This window comes from Bos mutus, chromosome 29 (assembly GCF_027580195.1).
Source record: "Bos mutus isolate GX-2022 chromosome 29, NWIPB_WYAK_1.1, whole genome shotgun sequence".
NCBI lineage: Eukaryota > Metazoa > Chordata > Mammalia > Artiodactyla > Bovidae > Bos > Bos mutus.
The window spans coordinates 25,646,601-25,665,470 of NC_091645.1; the positions used below are offsets into that span (position 1 = coordinate 25,646,601).

The 18,870-nt window shown below is 39.9% G+C and overlaps 1 protein-coding gene across 3 annotated transcripts in view; it reads left to right on the forward strand.

Annotated features, from left to right (window-relative positions):
* HPS5 (HPS5 biogenesis of lysosomal organelles complex 2 subunit 2) overlaps nucleotides 1-18,870 on the forward strand; it is a 45,037-nt gene that overhangs the window by 9,684 nt on the left and 16,483 nt on the right. For all 3 annotated transcript variants that reach the window (XM_070365217.1, XM_005900693.3, XM_070365218.1), the window contains 13 exons: nucleotides 136-200; nucleotides 653-845; nucleotides 1,961-2,094; nucleotides 5,397-5,609; nucleotides 5,924-5,995; nucleotides 10,503-10,591; nucleotides 11,686-11,864; nucleotides 12,724-12,882; nucleotides 13,450-13,636; nucleotides 14,303-14,426; nucleotides 15,258-15,407; nucleotides 16,955-17,032; nucleotides 17,345-17,925. In XM_070365217.1, coding sequence (XP_070221318.1) covers nucleotides 136-200; nucleotides 653-845; nucleotides 1,961-2,094; nucleotides 5,397-5,609; nucleotides 5,924-5,995; nucleotides 10,503-10,591; nucleotides 11,686-11,864; nucleotides 12,724-12,882; nucleotides 13,450-13,636; nucleotides 14,303-14,426; nucleotides 15,258-15,407; nucleotides 16,955-17,032; nucleotides 17,345-17,925 — 2,224 coding nt within the window. The remainder of the gene's footprint in view (nucleotides 1-135; nucleotides 201-652; nucleotides 846-1,960; nucleotides 2,095-5,396; nucleotides 5,610-5,923; nucleotides 5,996-10,502; nucleotides 10,592-11,685; nucleotides 11,865-12,723; nucleotides 12,883-13,449; nucleotides 13,637-14,302; nucleotides 14,427-15,257; nucleotides 15,408-16,954; nucleotides 17,033-17,344; nucleotides 17,926-18,870) is intronic.

Consider the following 18,870-nt stretch of genomic DNA (forward strand, 5'->3'; position numbering starts at 1 on the left):
TAGAGTATCTGTCATAAATGTGAGTTCTCCATTGTAAACATCATTTGGAATAAAAGAAGAAGGTAAAACTTGAGATTGAGTAGTAAATTACACGTTTTTGAGGAGCTGCCTAATAGTTCTCCTTCTGTGCTCTAGGAAGGTGCAATTTCTCAGATAGCCTGCTGTTTACATGATGATGATTATGTTGCTGTGGCTACCAGGTGAGAAACTGTTTTGAAACTATCTGATTTTTCCCAAATGCATCTGAAATTGAAAAATGGGGTTGTGTGTTTATTAGGGTGACCAATCATCCTGGTGTGCCTGGGCCTCACTCTTGTTTAGCACTGAAAGTCCTGTGACCTGGGAAACCATTTAGATCCAAGCAAACCAGGATGGGCAGTTGGTCACTATAGGATTTGTGGAAAACACTAATATGAGGCAACATTTCTGAGACTTCAAAGTAGAAAGGTAACATAATTTAGGACCTCAAAGTTTTCTGTTGTATTAAATTGGTGGACTAAAGCAAGGAGATTAATACCTTGGCTTTCTACTTCCTCTTTTCTGAAGAAAAAGAATATGCTTATATATTTAATATAGTTGATACTGTGATGCAGCGAAATTGTACATTTTTCACCACTGCCAAAAATTTGCTTCTGTGTCTCCATTCTTGCAGTCAAGGTCTTGTAGTTGTTTGGGAATTAAATCAAGAGCGTCGCGGGAAGCCAGAACGAATTTATGTGTCTTCAGAACACAAAGGCCGAAAAATTACAGCTCTCTGTTGGGATACAGCTATTCTTAGAATATTTGTAGGTGATCATCTGGGGAAAGTTTCTGCCATCAAACTCAACACTTCTAAGCAAGCAAAGGTGAGAACCAGTTCAGTGCTTTGTGTAAGTGGGTGAATATATAAGATGTTGTCTTACAGAATTTCAATTAAAGAACACAGTTTGATCTTTATGTCTTTCAGGGTTATCTAGAGCCCAGACCATTAATTTTGAGAAAACTTGTTTGCATGTAGTATGTATGGTAGCCTGGTTTATCTTGGTCGTGTTGCAGAATGACTGTGAGCTAACTTTCATAATTTGCATGTTGTCTATTACATTACTCCATAATTCACCTGGATGGCCCACTTAAATAAAGCGTTCTTTAATAGTTGGCTGTCAAGAAAGAACAGATGCCTGTTTATTAGTTATGTGAATAAAATGGCAGACATGGAGAAATGGTACCAGTTGCCCAGGCTCCTATTCTCCTGGTCCCCATTTTGAAGAAATTCTTGAGTGCAGGTATACTTTCTTTCAGGATAGATGTAACTTGTGAATGGAATCTAAAAGGCACTCCCTGCATTGGGCTCAGCAATGTGGGTCCTGAGGCTTCCTGGAATGCTCCAGTTTGTCGTTAAGCAGACCTGCTTTTCACTGTCTTCCTTTTCCAAAGCTGTTAAATCAGAAGTGGGGAACTTGTCTCTCATTGGCTTATTTCCTTGGAGGATCGTGGCAGATTAGAAGAGATTTAAATACCATTGCCTAATAATTTTTTTAGTTAACACATCAGAGTATTCTTGATGTGTTAATGAAATATTCATGATGACCCATCACAGTTACCACTTGATTCATAATGTATTTTTCATCCAAAATACATTTGGGATTCTTAGCCCTAGTTTGTCTTTTTTTTCCGAGTGGAGAAGTACTGTCTACAGGTGAACAGTTCTCTCATATATTCCAAAACGTATTTTGTCTTCTTCATCCCAGCTTTTAAGAATAGATAATCACAAACAGAGCCTTAAGAATTCTCCTCTGTAGTTATGTAGATCCATTCATTTCACAAAACGAATGGATGAAACTCAGTCTAACAGGCAAATTAATCTTGGTCCGTTTAAAATTTTTGTTTTGCTATCTAAGCTGTTTTCATTTAAAAGGTAAAGAGAGGAGGATTATGTGTATACACAAAGATAAATTTTATTTTCTTGTCACATCCCCTTTAGGCAGCTGCTGCCTTTGTGATGTTTCCTGTTCAGACAATAACGACAGTTGATTCCTGTGTTGTCCAGTTAGATTATTTGGATGGAAGACTCCTTGTATCTTCGCTTACTCGATCCTTCTTGTGTGACACTGAGAGGTATACTTACTAACCATGAGTCATTGGGAATACAGAATTTCAGAGCTGGAAGGGACTTAGAAGTCATCTCGCCCAATTTCTTCAATTCAGTTATACAAATATTAATAAGGAACCAGCTCTGTGCAAGTTGATGTTAGAGAGCAGAGAGGATATAGAGGAGAGTGACCATAGTCCAGTGGGTGACCAAGGCAAAAACTCAGTTCTACCAAGAAGCCTGGTCTGAGTGCCATGAAGGAAGGTTGAACAAAGGCCTGTTACTATATGGGGAATCAGGGCGTCTTCTTTGATTGAGTTTGTTGTTGTTGTTGGAATTGGATATGTAGTTTTTTTCTTTTGCTGGAAAAGCGAGAGACTTTTTGGGAAAGGTGCCCAGGTGGAGAGCAAGGATAATGGAACCCAGGAGAACTGCTCTCCCACATGGCTCAGAGTCTCAGATTTTATGGTGATGTGGAATTTTGCTGTGTATTTAATAGAATTTTACTAAAAGGTAAAACTGGGTGATGAATAAGTAAGAACTTTGTGAAGCTGACAAATATTTACTGAAGTCTCAAGGGTCAAGCCAAAGGGCCAGTGAATGGCAAAGGAGTGTATTGGTAGTGGCTGTGAAATACCAGAACAGGAAATGGCTTGAAATGAATAAATCCTGTGTATCACTGTGCTTAAGTTCCTCAGCCATTCTCACTGCATAGAAATATTCACCACCCCCACCCCACCTTTTCCCTTCCAGCAGCCTTGGCCAGCTACCATATTCCTCCGAACCCATCCCCTCTTTTAGAAATGTGTTATGGAGAATTTCAAGCACACACGAAAAAAGAGACAATTGCTTGATAAACCCCTGTGAGTCCGCTAGCCAGCTTCAGTAACTTGATGAGGAGGTTTAGTAGGTGAGGTTTGAAGGCAGAAAGGTAGGAGAGGAGAGGCTGTTCTAGTAGGAAGGTGCAGCCTCTTGGGGAGCAGCGAGAAAGAATTAGGCATATTCCAAGATGTGTCCTTCTGGCTTGAGCTGGGAGTTGCTGGGGATCCTGTTGGTAAGTTTGCACCATACTGAGAGTGACAGCTGTAAATGTCACTCTAACTAAGTACATGGGCTCTCAGATCATTTTTAAGGAAGGGTACATGTGGGAAATCAGGGTTTGGAAATTGGTCCTCTTAGAACTATCCAGGACTGGAAGCTTTTTATGTCTTTCTGGGGGTTCTTCTATCTCGTGAGAAGGTGAGGAGAGGTTGCACTTTGTTTTCTTAGGATGAGAAAGACTTGTGGAAAGGAGACCATAATAGGAGGTTGCAGGTGTCTGGTATCAGAACCTGGGTATACAGCTGTGGAGCAAGGCTTTGAGACGCAAAGCATCCGTTTACCTGGAATTAGTAGGAAGGGGGATGTACTTGGTTCTGACTTATTTCAGACTGTGGGTTAGTGATGAAGTTAGGCTTATAGAACTGGATATCATCCAATGTCACCCGTTCACTTTTAGCCTAGACCTAGTGAGCAGTAGAGCTTGCTTGACATCATGCGGCTGGAGGAGGCAGACTAGAATCTTTCTGTCTTGGTTTTGTGTCTTTTCTGTACCTCAGTTACTTCTAGTATATCCTTTGACATTGGACCTTTTGGCCATTAAATCTACTCTTGAGATTTGAGTAAAATATTAGTTAACCTCACAAATTTCTTAAATATTCTTCATCTGTGTTTTTTCCTGTTTACTACATAGTCCAGTTCAGAAATCTGACTGACATTCTGACAAGTGGTCAGAACACTGGACTGAATTAACACCTTTCTAGGGTTGTTTTGAGAATCTAGTGAAATGGTATAAAGAGCTAAATAAATGGAGGTTTATTTTTATCTCTGTGCAATATAGTTGCTAATTCCCGTTTCACAGGATTGTGACTAGAGTTGGTTATGAGGATAGCCAACTGCAAAAATAACATGTTTTAGAAATGCCTTATTCATTAGGTAGAATTCAGTTTGGGGGAACCTGGATAGTACAATAATTAACATTTTTTATTTATGTTAAAGTTTTGTTTGTTTCAAGCTATGTTCCTTTCCAAACAAACACTTTTTTTTGTTCAAACCAAGGCTCCTGATAACTAACCCAAGTGAGATACGCGGTTGCTTTTCCTGCTGCTTTCTGTCAGTGTTGTTAATGAGCTTCACTAGAAGAATTATGTATGTGAACGTGCTTTGAAGTGCATACAGAGCAATACAAGAAGTTATGGTTTCATTACTTATGTTCCTTATTTGGGAAATAAAATACATTTCTGGCTTATTTTAGTTAATCCTTAAAACTATTCTTCTAGTAAAGCTAATGTTTTGTTTTATTCTTCAAGCAAGTTTAGTGCAGGGTGTATGCACAGGTGCTAAGTCGCTTCAGTCGTGTCTGACTCTTTGTGACCCTGTGGACCGTAGCCCGCCAGGCTCCTCCATCCATGGGGATTCTCTAGACAAGAATACTGGAGAGGGTTGCCATGCCCTCCTCCAGGGATCTTCCCTACCTAGGGATCAAAATCCCTACCCAGGGATGGAACCAGAGTCCCTTACGTCTCCTACACTGGCCGGTGGGTTCTTCACCACTAGCACCTCCCGTTCAAGTAGACACCACTGCCACATGCGATGCGGTGAATGCTTTGAAAACATGGCATGGGAAGCCTGAAATTCTGCTTGTAGGAGTCAGAGAAGGCTGTCAGAGGAGGAAGGATGGAGTTAGCTCATGAAAAATAAAGGAGTGTTTGGGAAGAGCCATACTCATCCTCACCCTCCATGTTCTCAGGCAGCTTTGTATGTGCAGTTCTTTTATATAGCTAGTTCGTGTAATCCTAGGGGAACAGAATGTCCCAAGGTACAGACTTTCAGAAGGATTTAGCGTTTTCAGGAAAGAGTGAGGCGTTTATTGGGTATTTGTGACAGACGAGTGGCTTGGAGACAGGATTGGAGAGTAGATCAGTGGCCTCCACGGGGCAGCTGAAAACCCAGATGAGCAATCAGTAGGGTTTAAGGATGTAGGAAATGGTTTGGGAGCACTCATCTTTAGTTTTGGAAAAGAGCCTTCACATTAACTCTGACTGTGGCTAATAAACTGAATACTAACCTGAAGTGTTTTGCTTCCTGTAACAGAAATAGTTAATGGCAAATGAGAGTTGTAACCCTGTTTTTGATCTTTCCATTCTGTTGTTCGTTCCAGTAAATTGCTAATATGAGGAAAGGGAGGACATTGTGGGTGCAGTTATTATGGCCATGTGGATTTGCAGTCCAATGCTTTTGACATTTCTGTCAGTAAACATGATTTCTCTCTTTTTGTGGGGGGTATTAGAGAAAAATTTTGGAAAATTGGAAACAAGGAAAGAGATGGAGAATATGGAGCTTGTTTCTTCCCGGGAAGGTGTTCTGCAGGCCAGCAGCCCCTAATATACTGTGCTCGCCCTGGCTCCAGGATGTGGGAGGTGAACTTTGATGGAGAAGTTTTAAGCACACATCAGTTTAAGAAACTCCTCTCCTCACCACCTCTTCCTGTGATTAATCTAAGGTAATGACTTATATGTTCAGTAGGAAGTATTTGAGGAACTTACATGGGGTGGGGGTTGGGTTGAAACCTCTGACATTCTATATGCATCAAAGATTTTATCATACCTTTTAAGAGTGAAGTAGAATTTTTATTAAAAGATTCAGAGAAACCTAAAACTCTTTAATCAATTATTTTTTATATGGTTAAAGCAAATTGAACAAGAGCAAATGCAGTGAACTGGCTCTTGAATTTGTTTTGTAGGCAGAAATTTTCCTGTGTATCGAAAAAGATACTTTTATATTGAGATTAAACCATGAATCATGTTTACTTCCTAGATCAGAACCTCAGTATGATCATACGATTGGATGCTCCCAGTCTTTGTCTTTCCCCAAACTCTTACATATTAGGTAAGTTTCTCTCTTTGATCCTTAAAAAAAAAAAAAAACTTCATCTGTTTCTTGTTCAGAGGCAGTTAGCTTCTTAAGTTCGTTTTTGTATTAAATCATTTTTAGAAAATCAGGAAATGACTGTGTAAAGTGCTATATATAAGAGGAATGGAAAAAAAGCATAGAAATACACTTCCCTTTCTTTTTTGAACTGCCCTAAACCACTTGCACACTTTATAGTTGTTGGGTATATCTGACAATTAGAGCTCAGAGCTATAGGTACACATTCTTTCATAACCTCCCCTCCCTGGTGGGATACAACAATGAAAGCAAGCCTCAGACTGAAATCGGCTGCATATGTATGTTTCTTAGCAAGCAAGTGCAAAAGTAGTTGTAGAATTTGTTCTTGTCAATGTGAAATTTCAGCTCCCTGTTCTTTAGGTGCTTTGCATGAAAGATCTGCTCAAGTTGGATCCAGCCAGCCATGTTCTAAAGTCAGAGTTTAGCTAGCTTTCTATTTGGGTTAAGTTCAAAAAAGTCTACTATTAAGCGGTAGCACAGAGTGCCACTTAGAGCTGTTAGCTGCTGGGCTTGCCAGTTCTTACAGCTTGTTCTACAAGCATGGGAGTGCCCAGTGTATGGTTTCCAGTCAGTCTGTATGTCTTGAACTTATTTCAGCTGCTGCTGCTAAGTCGCTTCAGTCGTGTCCGACTCTGTGTGACCCCATAGACGGCAGCCCACCAGGCTCCCCCGTCCCTGGGATTCTCCAGGCAAGAACACTGGAGTGGGTTGCCATTTCCTTTTCCAATGCATGAAAGTGAAAAGTGAAAGTAAAGTTGCTCAGTCGTGTCTGACCCTTAGCATGGACTGCAGCCTACCAGACTCCTCCGTCCATGGGATTTTCCAGGCAACAGCAATAGGATATTATTTCTAATATCCCTTAGCCTAATTAACAATTAATAAGATCGATAATGAAGATTCAGGAAACATTCTGTAGAGCTGTTACAGGGTAGTCTGGAGTTTGGCTCCAACTGAGTTTTTTCAAAGGCTAACTAACCTCTCTTTGAGTGTAATTAAAAAAACAAAAAACAAAACACTTGAAATGTCAACTAACTGCCCCTAACTAATGTATGTATATGTTGCACTACCTCCACTGAAATATTTGGAAGACATTTGTAAAGAGTGTAACTCTTTGATAAATCCATAATTCATCCTGAAAGTTACTGGAGAAAGCTATTTATTTGCCCATAGATGAAGCATATTAAAAACTCTTTCTTTATGCCACTTATCACAGTTTATAATTACATATTCAAACATACATGCCTATCTTATTCCTAGACGGTAAGGTCCACGCGGGCTTGGTGTCTGTTTTAGTCACTGTGTTTTTTTCAGTGTTTGGCATAATGCCTGGCACATCATAGACACTTAAACATTTGTTGACTGTGTGTGATGCATGGGGTGCAGGCAAGTCCCTTACCCAGGAGTATGTTTTTTAATGGGAAGGCCACAGTCTGCTTGGTTCTCTTCTTAGTTCTTTGAGTTAAGCTATTTAAAGCTCCCGTTAGAGTTCCTGCCTGGCTAACAAAGCCCTGCATGATGTGGCTGTGCCTGCTCCTCGGCTGAAGTATAATTATGCCACTCTGAAGGCTTTCCCGACTCCTCCAGGGGCTCATGTCAGACGCTCGCTCCCTTGCACCGTTGTCACTTTTGTTCGCTCCTGCCTCACCATCCTGTCTCGCCGGACTGTGCATGTCCATCCCGGCACCACACTGTTAGCTCCTTTACTGCTGGCACAGTGCTCGGCATGTAGAAAGTTCTCAGTTCAGTTCAGTCGCTCAGTCGTGTCCGACTCTTTGCGACCCCATGAATCGCAGCACGCCAAGCCTCCCTGTCCATCACCAACTCCCGGAGTTCACTCAGACTCACGTCCATCGAGTCAGTGATGCCGTCCAGCCATCTCATCCTCTGTCGTCCCCTTCTCCTCCTGCCCCCAATCCCTCCCAGCTTCAGAGTCTTTTCCAATGAGTCAGTTCTTCGCATCAGGTGGCCAAAGTATTGGAGTTTCAGCTTCAACATCAGTCCTTCCAATGAACACCCAGGACTGGTCTCCTTTAGGATGGACTGGTTGGATCTCCTTGCAGTCCAAGGGACTCAAGAGTCTTCTCCAACACCACAGTTCAAAATCATCAATTCTTCGGTGCTCAGCTTTCTTCACAGTCCAATTCTCACATCCATACATGACCACTGGAAAAACCATAGCCTTGACTAGATGGACCTTTTTTGGCAAAGTAATGTCTCTGCTTTTGAATATGCTATCTAGGTTGGTCATAATTTTCCTTCCAAGGAGTAAGTGTTTTTTAATTTCATGGCTGCAATCACCATCTGCCATGATTTTGGAGCCCCCCCCAAAATAAAGTCTGACAGTGTTTCCACTGTTTCCCCATCTATCTGCCATGAAAGTTCTCAAATAATGACTAAATAAAAAAATCAGTAAGAGGACTTGTTGTTACTTTTTTCCCCCCATTTGTGTCATGATAACTTTCACTGCTATACCCATGAATCCCATGGGGAAATCCCACAAGGAAGCAAATTTGTATACTTAATTTCCTTTTGGGTACACTGATATCACTTTCCTGTTTTTAACTTAAAAAAATTAAAAAAAGAATTGTATTTATTTACTTGGCCGTGCTGGGTCCAGTTGTGGGACGCTGGGCCTTTGATCCGAATTGCAGGCTCTTGCGTCGCAACATGAGAACTCTTAGTTGTGCATGTGGATCTAGCTCCCTGACCAGGGATTGAACCTGGGGCCCCTGCATTGGGAGCATGGAGTCTAAGCCACAGGACCACCAGGGAAATCCCTCCCGTCTTTAACTTTTTAAACAGTGTTGTTAGGCTTGTGTCGCTTTCTGTTTATTATAAGGGGGTGAAGGCTGTATAAATGACAAAGTCTTAGCTCTTAAGTCCTCCTCTGCCCCAGCCCATACCTATTTTTATGGAATTTTTCCAACCTGAGTATGAAGTTCAGTATCAAAACCGTGATCCTGTATCTCTGTATTCAGGATCTTCTGGTCTGATTTTTTTCCCCTCTGGCTCCTAAAGGCAACCTTCCAATTTTAGTTTTAACTATGGTTCTGATGATTTCTTTCTTCTTTCTGACAAAGGTTACTTTTCTGTAGGGACAGTGATCTGATCTTATATTGGCAAAATGTTTAATATTTGTGTGATGACCCAGTTCCTGTTAAATATCACTCTTGGTTCTGTAACCACCTGGTACCTACCATTTGTAGTGCACTTGGAGGCATAAACGAAATTAAAGTCCCTGTTCTCAAGATCATAATTTTTGGAGAGATATAGTTTATTTCTAGAAAATGTTTAACAGCAATCAAAAGTAAGAGTTGTGAGCGATGGCTGAGAACTGTCGCGGAGGATTTCAAAGGGGAGTAAAGCTGCTGCTAATCCTTGAGAGGTGGTTAGGGTGAGAATGTTATATATGGAGAAAGCTCTGACCAGGAACGAGAAGTAGGGATTACTGGTGGTGTATAAAAAAGCCATAGCAGCCTGGAGAGAGTTAATGAGATACATGAGCAAAGGAGTATAGAAGGAAATGAGCCAAGATGGAGAGTACCAGAGGACTGGGAAGGGAGGTGGATGAAGCAGTGTCCAGAGTCTAGGAAGTGAGACTCAGGAAGGAAGGGACAATATGCAGGGTTGGCCCCTGCTGGGGCTCAAGAAGGAAAATGAAGAAGGAGGTTATTGGGTTTGGCAGCTAGAAAATCTGTGACCTTTCAAGACTATAGATAAGTGGAATGTTCAGGATTCCAGATAACAGTGGGTGGGTCATTGAGGATCAGTGAGGGTAGCAGTAGATTCTATGAGGTGTGGAGAAAAAAGTCAGATTTTGGACCCAGACTCCTTGGGATAAATTTGGACTCTTGTATATTCATGCTAAATGGCCTTCGACATATTATTTATCTCTCCGGGCTTCAGTTTCTCTCTTTTACAAAATAGGAATAGTGCTTCTATCTTGATGAGTTGCTGCAAGGTTAGATAATACAGGTATAGCCTTTAATAAACAAACAAACAAAAACTCCCAGAGAGTTTTCAACCTTTTATTGCCCACATAAAACTAAGGACATCAAAGTATTTCCCTCCCTAAAAGTAGCTCACCAGAGCAGTGAGGAATGATAAAATGTTATCTTTAGTCTTTGTTTTAAATGGGCCCCTGTCATACCAGATATGGGAGGTTTAGCTATTTTAACAAACATCAGCGTTTTATTTTTGTAGAAGGTATTTAGCGTATCTGAATTTTTCCCATTTTGGCATCATGTTATGATATCTTTCAGTGGGCTCTTGTCACAGACAAAAAAGAGGTGATAGGACATGATTAGCTGAATTAGCTGTTGGGTTTTCTCTGTATATGCAGATCTTGCTTTTAATAGCTAATGTGAGGGTCTGAATTCAGGGAATTATAAACTTCTGATTCCAAGCAAACTGGAATTCTCTTGACCTCTTCCATGTTTTTTTGCAGTGAGCATTGTGTGCTGACTTGGACAGAAAGAGGAATTTATATTTTCATTCCTCAGAATGTTCAAGTTCTTCTTTGGAGTGAAGTCAAAGGTAATTATGTTTTTTTTTTTCCTTATATAATTTTTAATTGCATGCTTCTGAAAGATTTAGTTATTGTAGGAGGATTCTCTTGCAGTGTAAGAAGTAGAAAGTAGAACGAGGTGACATTTCTTTTAAAGATTAACATCATAGGTGTATTCCATCATAAGGTACTTCCCAAGTATACATTTGTGAATTTGTAGTTAGTTATTTTAAATAAAACTTTCTCTTAAGTATTAGCAACCACTGCTAAGGGTTGAATGGGTTAATTTTCCCCTTCTACTTACCCTTAACCTTTACCTCTGTTAGAAATCTTGCTTTAACTCCTGTTTTGTGGCTTAATAATTTGGGGTTGATGTATTGGGGAATCCCTGAGTTAATAAACACTCCTCGTATGCAAAAAACAGGGCGGAGGGCAGGGGAGGGGGGAATTCAAAAAGTCCTTGTGGGAACAATAACTATTTTATGTGGCTGAGGCAAAGACTATCAGTCGTTGTATTCTTCTGGTTTAAACCAGAAACGGAGGAAATAAATCTAGCATTTTTAGTATGATTGCCCAGAGATTGTATCTTGACTTACGGATCATTTTGTACTTTGTAAAAACATTAAAAAGATAAAGAAACCATTATCTCATGATCTGATCAACATTGATTTCTTGTGAATTAAGTTTCCTGAGGGTCTCCTGTGAAAACTAGTGTTTTATTCTTTCATAATGTTCTGCCAAGACAGGTATTTTTTTAGGAACAGTTTGTTGATTTACATATGTGTTAAAGTCTGTTTATTGACATCAAATTTGTTACTCTCAGAAATGTGATAGTCTGGTCTCAGAAGTGTCCTCTTTTAAAGTGCCCTTCTTTTCACAAAAAAAATAGCATTTTTAAATATAGGGTTTTAGATCAGACAGGTATTCCTCTTATTCTTGATCTTTTTAGAATAGTGTCGAAAATATGATTTTCTCATTGAAATGAAAATATAAAAATAGAGGTGAAATTCGATCAAACCAAACCGTATAAAATGAATTTATTAGAATAATTTCATCCAGTCACAAAAACGGAAAAGAAATATTTGGTCAGCATCCTGCATGTTCACCCCTGTGGTTTTTGTAGATATTCAGGATGTGGCTGTTTGCAAGAATGAGCTGTTCTGTCTGCACCTGAATGGGAAGGTCTCACATCTCTCCCTGTTGTCTGTGGAGCGCTGTGTGGAACGTCTGCTAAGGAGAGGCCTGTGGAACCTGGCTGCTCGAACTTGCTGTCTTTTCCAAAATTCTGTCATTGCCAGCAGAGTGAGTCAGAGAGCTTACACGTTCATCTGGGTTGTTAAGATCATTCTGGTTTGCGGGATTATGCTACACAGTTGCTTGTATTTATTAGTCTGCAGGGGGCTTCACAGATGGCTGAGGGGTAAATAATCCATCTGACAATGCAGGAGACGTGAGTTTGACCCCTGGGTTGGGAAGAGCCCCTGGAGAAGGGCATGGCAACCCAGTCTGGTATTCTTGCCTGGAAGAGCCCATGGACAGAGGAGCCTGGTGGACTATGGTCCATAGGGTTGCAAAGAGCCGGAGACAACTGAGCAACTGTGAACAGCACAATAGCTTGCAGATTAAGCAGTAATAAATCCCGAAAGGAAGCATGACCTGTAAGTGTGGAGTGGGGAGTGGGGGCGAGAAAAACCGAATGTGTGTGTGTTAGTCACTTAGTCATGTCCTACTCTTTGTGACTCTACAGACTGTAGCTCTCCTGGCTCCTCTGTCCATGTAATTCTCCAGGCAAGGGATCTTCCTGATCCAGGGATCAAACCTGGGTCTTGATCAAAGGCAGATTCTTACATTACATTACAGGCAGATTCTTCACTATCTGTGCCATCAGGCAAGCCCCAAGATAAAATTTACCCACAAATTTATTTTAGTTTCAGGCCTTGTTTTAAGTGAAATTATTATGTGTGCAGTAACTCTTAATTAAATGCTTAATTCCTAAGAAAATTCTCATTAAGTCTTTTACTAGCTTTTAAAGCCCTTTTAAAACACCTTTGAGGTTTTATGTTCTATGTTAGACCTCTGTCAATGTATTGGCAATTTGAATATGGAATTAGTTACAAATGGAAAGCTCTCCTACTGGGTTTCTACTTGTCATTTTTATTAGGGAAGAAAAACTTTAACTGTAGATAAATTGGAACACTTGAAATCTCAGCTAGACTTAACAACCTATGGTGATCTAATTTCCCAACTGGAAGAGTTGATCTTAAAATTGGAACCTTTGGATTCAGCCTGTAGCAGTAGAAGAAGCTCCATTTCATCACATGTAAGTATTCACACTTTCAAAGGGTTTTGCTGTATAGTGAGATGTTCTCCATTAGGTTGTTCTCATTTATTTCCAGGATCCCAAAACTTAGCTTCTTTCCAGTGTTTGTACTGGAGGGGAGGCGGTGGGTGTCAAGAGGGGGCTTTCTTTCAGCTCTTGGACAGCTCTCTGAAGCACTTCTTTGTGTGTGTCTTAGAGCTGCATTTTGTTTTGTCATTGTTTATTATATGTTGTTTGAAAATGTACATTATGTAACCTCCAGTACAAGTTAAACTGCCCCTAGTATGTGGTTTCAGATGCTTCATGTTAGCTTGAGTCTCAGAGCAGCTCAGGATTGTCTTGTTTAATCCTCATTCTCACTGCCAGGCTTTGTGGAGACTGGCCAGAGAAATCTGGTCTCATGATGCTGCAGGCATGTGAGAGGGACCGAGACCTTGCTCACTGTTTTGTTCTAATAAGCCATAATTGTCATTAATGACCTGTTGCTTTTAGTGTTGATTTTTTCCTTAAAAGAGCTATATCATGTTATAAACATTTTAATTTTTCTTTAATTCTTTTTCTTTTTAGGAAAGTTTCAGCATCTTGGACTCTGGTATTTATCGTATCATTAATAGTAGAAGAGGCAGTCAGTCAGATGAAGACTCTTGTTCCCTTCACAGCCAGACACTCTCCGAAGATGAGAGACTTAAAGAATTTGCCTCACATCAAGAAGAGGACCAGCCAGATCATTGCTGTGGCTCCCAGGGAAGTGAAGGTGAGGAAAGGAAAGCGTTTTTATTGATTGCTGATGTGAAGCAGTTATTGTCTGTGGCTTCTTTTTTTTTCCTCTACAAGGTGTTAATAGTTTTTATTAAGTTGATAGAATTTCCATCCAGACTTACTGATCTCTTCACCATTAGAGGAATCGGTTTATGTTTAGTTGGAATTTTTCCCTCTCGTGTTTAAGCTAAATTTTGTAAAGTTCCTAATTTTGATCTTGTATTAAAATGCGGGAAAGGTTAAGAGAGGAAGTCATTAACCAAAAGAGTAGAACAATTTTATCCTGACTAACCGAATTATTTTTCATTAGGAATGAAAAATTACTACAGTTTTGGGGGTCATTGCCTTCACTTTTCGATGTTCAAGTATTCCTGTGGCCGAACTCTTGAGAAGAGATTAATAGAGACTCTAAACTTCCTTTATGACTATGGGGATTCAGGGTTAGTAGGAAAAACTAAGGTACCTGTCTGAGTGTTTTATATGTGGACCATCTTGGGCATCTTGTAAACCTGTGTTCCACTCATTTGTATTTGGGTCAGTTGTGATTTTGACATTGAATCTTTTATTTCCTTTGGTTTATTCATTTCAGAATTTCTTTAAAGATTAAAACACTCTTCGTGTGATTAGATTTTGTTTCTTTTCCCTGATTCCATTCATCCAGATAATGTTTCTCACGCATCAGTGACATTTGAGATGGATAAAAGTGAAACTTTTCTCCCCTTCGGCATTCCATTATCATTTCGTTCTCCATCTCCTCTTGTGTCTCTTCAGGCTGTCAAGGAGAGGTAAGCTTATTAGTCTTGCCAATTAATCCCATTTCTGGTTTTACTTCTGTTGTCATATTAGGCATGTCTGTGCTGAGAGAAGAAAGACATTTTAAACGACTTAAAAGGAAGTAACTAGGTTATTCCTCATATAGCCTGTTATATGAAGTTGTTAACTTCTCATTTCAATTTTGGGGAATGCAACTACCCTCAAGATTGTTTGAGTAGCTGGATATTTGAGTTGTTACAAATGTGTTTCCCATCCCTACCCTCCCCACCAGACTGAGCCAAAGTTTAAAAATCTTTTTTTCCCCTCATCCCTGATAGGAAAAGTTTCCACATAGCATTAGTCATTTCTTCGTCATTTCTCAGTTTGGGCTCAGAGTTGGAGACTCCTCAGCAATCTTTCTAACTACTCTGTGGGCCTGGGATTGACCATGAAAGAGAAGACACTGTGCCAGGGCTGCTAATCTGAGTTCTACTGGATACATATTTGCTTTCCAAGAAGGATAAATGTGACAAGTTAGCAGCTGAGTTTCATGAAGAAATTCTATGGCTTAGGATGATCACATGCAGAAACACTGTAGGCACAGCTGGAATTAAAGACCTTTTCTTTAGGGCTGAATCAAAGTAGTTTAGTAAATGATGTGCATCCTTTTTACGTTATAAAATTTATGTGGGCCTAATGTTAAATTGTAGTTTGATTAGGGAAGTTGTAATAAACAGTCTTGTTAGTAAGTCCCAGTTCCCTTCAGAGACTAATGGGAACGTAGAGAACTCGTGTACTGAAATTTTCATTCTTGGCAGTAATGAGACCTTTTTCATGGTAGTTTATTGGTATTTGACCTCCAGTGTTTCCAGCTTTGTGCGTAAAACTACTGAGAAGATTGGCACCCTTCATACAAGCCCTGATCTGAAAGTGAGACAAGAACCTAGGGGTGATGAGCAGTCCTGTGAAGAGGATGTGAGTCCAGTCACTTGCCCAAAGGAGGAAGACATTGAGTAAGTTGTTGCCGAGAAATCTGTGCAAATTCTAGAGGACATAGTTGTAGTTTGAAGAGAACCGTAAACTACATTTTTTTTAAAAGAAGAAGGCACACAATAACTCTCTCCATTGTAGATTGTGTAGCTTTGTAAATCCTGCAAAGTAAGTATTGGAAAATTACATCAACCAGTAGCAAGTCTGTTGAGACAGATTTTTTTTTTTGGTGGCCGTGCTGTGCAGCATGCAGGATCTTAAGTTCCTTGATCAGGTATCAAACCCATGTCCCCTGCAGTGGAAGCAGAGGGTCCTAACCACTGGACCGCTAGAAAAGAATTCCCGAGACAGAATTTTAATTGAGCGCTTCTTCTATCTTTCCCCTGAACAACTTCCCTCACCTCCAGATCTCTTCAAATGTCTAGGGTGTTAACAAAGCTGTATTAGAATAGGATGACCAAGGATCTAGGCCTTGTTCTGATTCTGCTTCTGCCTAGCACCGTGATGTTGCTGAGTAGTGCTCTCTGGCCTCTAAGAAAAGAGCTTTGGCACTGATGTTGTGTATCTTCCAGTGATATGCTGGTGGCATAGTCCTTGTGTGGTGGAGTTGCAGCAGAGCTCTTGGACTGGCACAGTGTATCTTATCTTTTCTCTGCTTTTTCTCATAGTTCAGGTGATCTGGGCATTGGAAATACACAAGCTCAGCATCACCAGGAACTGAGATAGACTCCACGGACCCGTGGAGACAGATGAGATAAAAGGGTGTTACCTTTAGAGTAGCTTAGTTATGAAACCATATATATAAATATCAGAAAGAAGTACAGATAGTGCTGTGGCATTTGTATTTAAGGCAGCCCTCGGTCTGATCTGACCCCACCTTTCCAGCCTCATTTCTAGCCACATCCTTCTAAGCACTTGAAATTCTAGTCCTGTCAGAGACCTGGGTGTGGACACCTCACTGCTTTTCTTCACGCGTTTCTCCCACCTGCAGTATTTTCTCCCACCTGCAGTATTTTCTCCCCTGTTTCCTAAGGCGAATACTACCTCCTTGGGGATCTTGATTGCCTGTGTGCTGTGCTAAGTTGCTCAGTTGTGTGAGCAACTTTGTGACCCATGGGCTGTAGTCTGCCAGGATCCTCTCTCCATGGGATTCTCCAGGCAAGAATACTAGAGTGGGTTGCATGCCCTTCTCCAGGGAATCTTCCTGACCCAAGGATTGAACCTCTGTCTGTTATGTCTTCTGCAGTGGCAGGTGGGTTCTTTACCACTAGCCCCACCTCGAAAGCCCTCTGGATTGCCTAGTCAGAGTAATTATTCCTTTTTCTGTGCCCAGAGCACAGTGCTTATTCTTCTCTTTAGCGTTTATTTTGTTCTCTTTTGTAATAGAGTTTTTTTTCATGCCTTTCTTTCTGACTTGAGCTTACTCATCTTGAAGCCATGGACCATTTTTTTTATACTTGTGTGTTTGCTTCGTGTAACATTAAGTACAATAGGTACCATTTAGTGAGTACTTAGAAGTATTTACCCAAGGAAGTTCTAATCCGCTGTAACTTTTTTCATACTTTTCTAGAGGAAAAGAAGAAATAACTAGTTACCCTCCAGAAGAGGACAAGTTCCAAGAGCTCACAATGGCAACAGCAGAAGCAATGTGAGTATTTGTGAATGAAGTTTTATAGTAAGTGTGAATGACTTTATGAGACCATAAGTAATGGTCCTGAGACAATATGGGGCAGAGATGGCTTCACTGGGCATTGAAATTCAAGAATTAGTACTAAGCTAATGTTCTCCTTGTTGTCTTTATACTAAGATCATTTTTATTTAAAGAGTTGAAAAAAAATATTGAAAAGGAACATTTATTCAGATAAGTAATGTTGTCTCTGTTAGGCTTATTTAACATGAAACTATTTGTTTTTGAAAAACCACATAAAACGTAAGTTTCATACTTGTCTGTCTTGTGTAGGAGCAAGCTACAGGACCCACTGGTTTTATTTGAACCGAAGTCCCTGAGAATGGTTTTACGGGAGTGGCTTTCACAGTTAGAAAAGACATTTGCCGTGAAGGACTTTTCAGGCATTTCAGATACTGGCAGCTCATCCGTGGAATCAAACCAGGATATGCAATTGCTTGATGAGTCAAGAAAGGGAATATTAGATGAAGAATATGAAAAAGAAGAAAGGGACTCTTTAGGCAATGAAGAAACTATTGATCAAACAGCATGTGAATCTGTAAATAGTCTGAGGGAGCCCTTGGATGATGACGTTTTCCAAATATGTTCTCCTTGGAGTATAGCAGACAGTCTTCAGAAGGATCTGGCTGAATTGACAACATTGTGTTTGGAATTGAGTGTGTTGAATTCTGAGATCAAAAGTGCCAGTGGACATGGCGACCACACTTTGCAGCAGTGCTCTCTTGAAATGCTGACTTGTCAGTTCCTAAAGAAGTACTTTTTTCTTCTGGATTTGAAAAGAGCAAAGGAGAGCATCAAGCTGAGTTACCCTAAAAGTCCTTGTGTTTGGGATACTTTTATTGAAGGATTGAAAGGTAATAATCAGATTGCCTTACTAAAGATAAAAATTTGTATAGAGGTCAATAGCATGTTGACATTTTTAAGTTTAAAGAAAAATATTTAAGTAGAAAATCATTGCTGTTCTGGTCAACCATCCATTTAGTTTTCTACTCAATTTAATTTAGTTTTCTGTTGAGATTGTTCCTTTTTTAAGAAATTGATCTACAACTCAATTTAGTTTTTAATAGTTCTTGCAGCTATTATAAGAAATTGGTTTTATTTTTCTCACAGTCATTGAGAAAATGATGTAGCAGTGTTGGAGAAGTTGGATTTAAGCAAAGTTTCATAAATGCTGATATGTGAAAACCAGAAAATCCCTAATATAACTTACTGATAGATCATATGTCTAAGTACTTACATGTGCTAGTTATTAACTCTGAACTCTTTTCTGGCACCGTTTCATTTCCTCCTTCTGACACTTGGAGTGGATGGTGGCATTCTCTTTAGTAGATGAGGAAAGTGAGGCACAGAGGGATCATAATAGCTGAGTAGGCTCAAGTGCTATGGTACTTCATAGTAATGCAGATAGAATAGTTTATTTCTTGCTAATATATCCACCGAGGACAGATGTTCCAAAAGATGGATTAGGGATACCAGTTCTAGAAAAAAAATTAAGGAATTGGGCATTAATGGTACATATGTACTATGTATATATATACTATATATATATATAGTATATATAATAGCTTATATATGTAATATGGATAATACATATAAAAAGAAGGCTTTTTCAATAGTAATAGTCACTTACATATTGGTTATCTGTCCCTTTGTCTTGTTGAGTGTGCTTTGTCTCCCAGTTTGATTTTACGGATCTTAAAAGCAGAGATTGTCTCTCTTGTGTTTTTTGTCTCTCCTGTGATGCTTTACAAATGTTGTGGATTGTTGATTAATGTGTTCGTGAATTAAGTTTTTTCAGC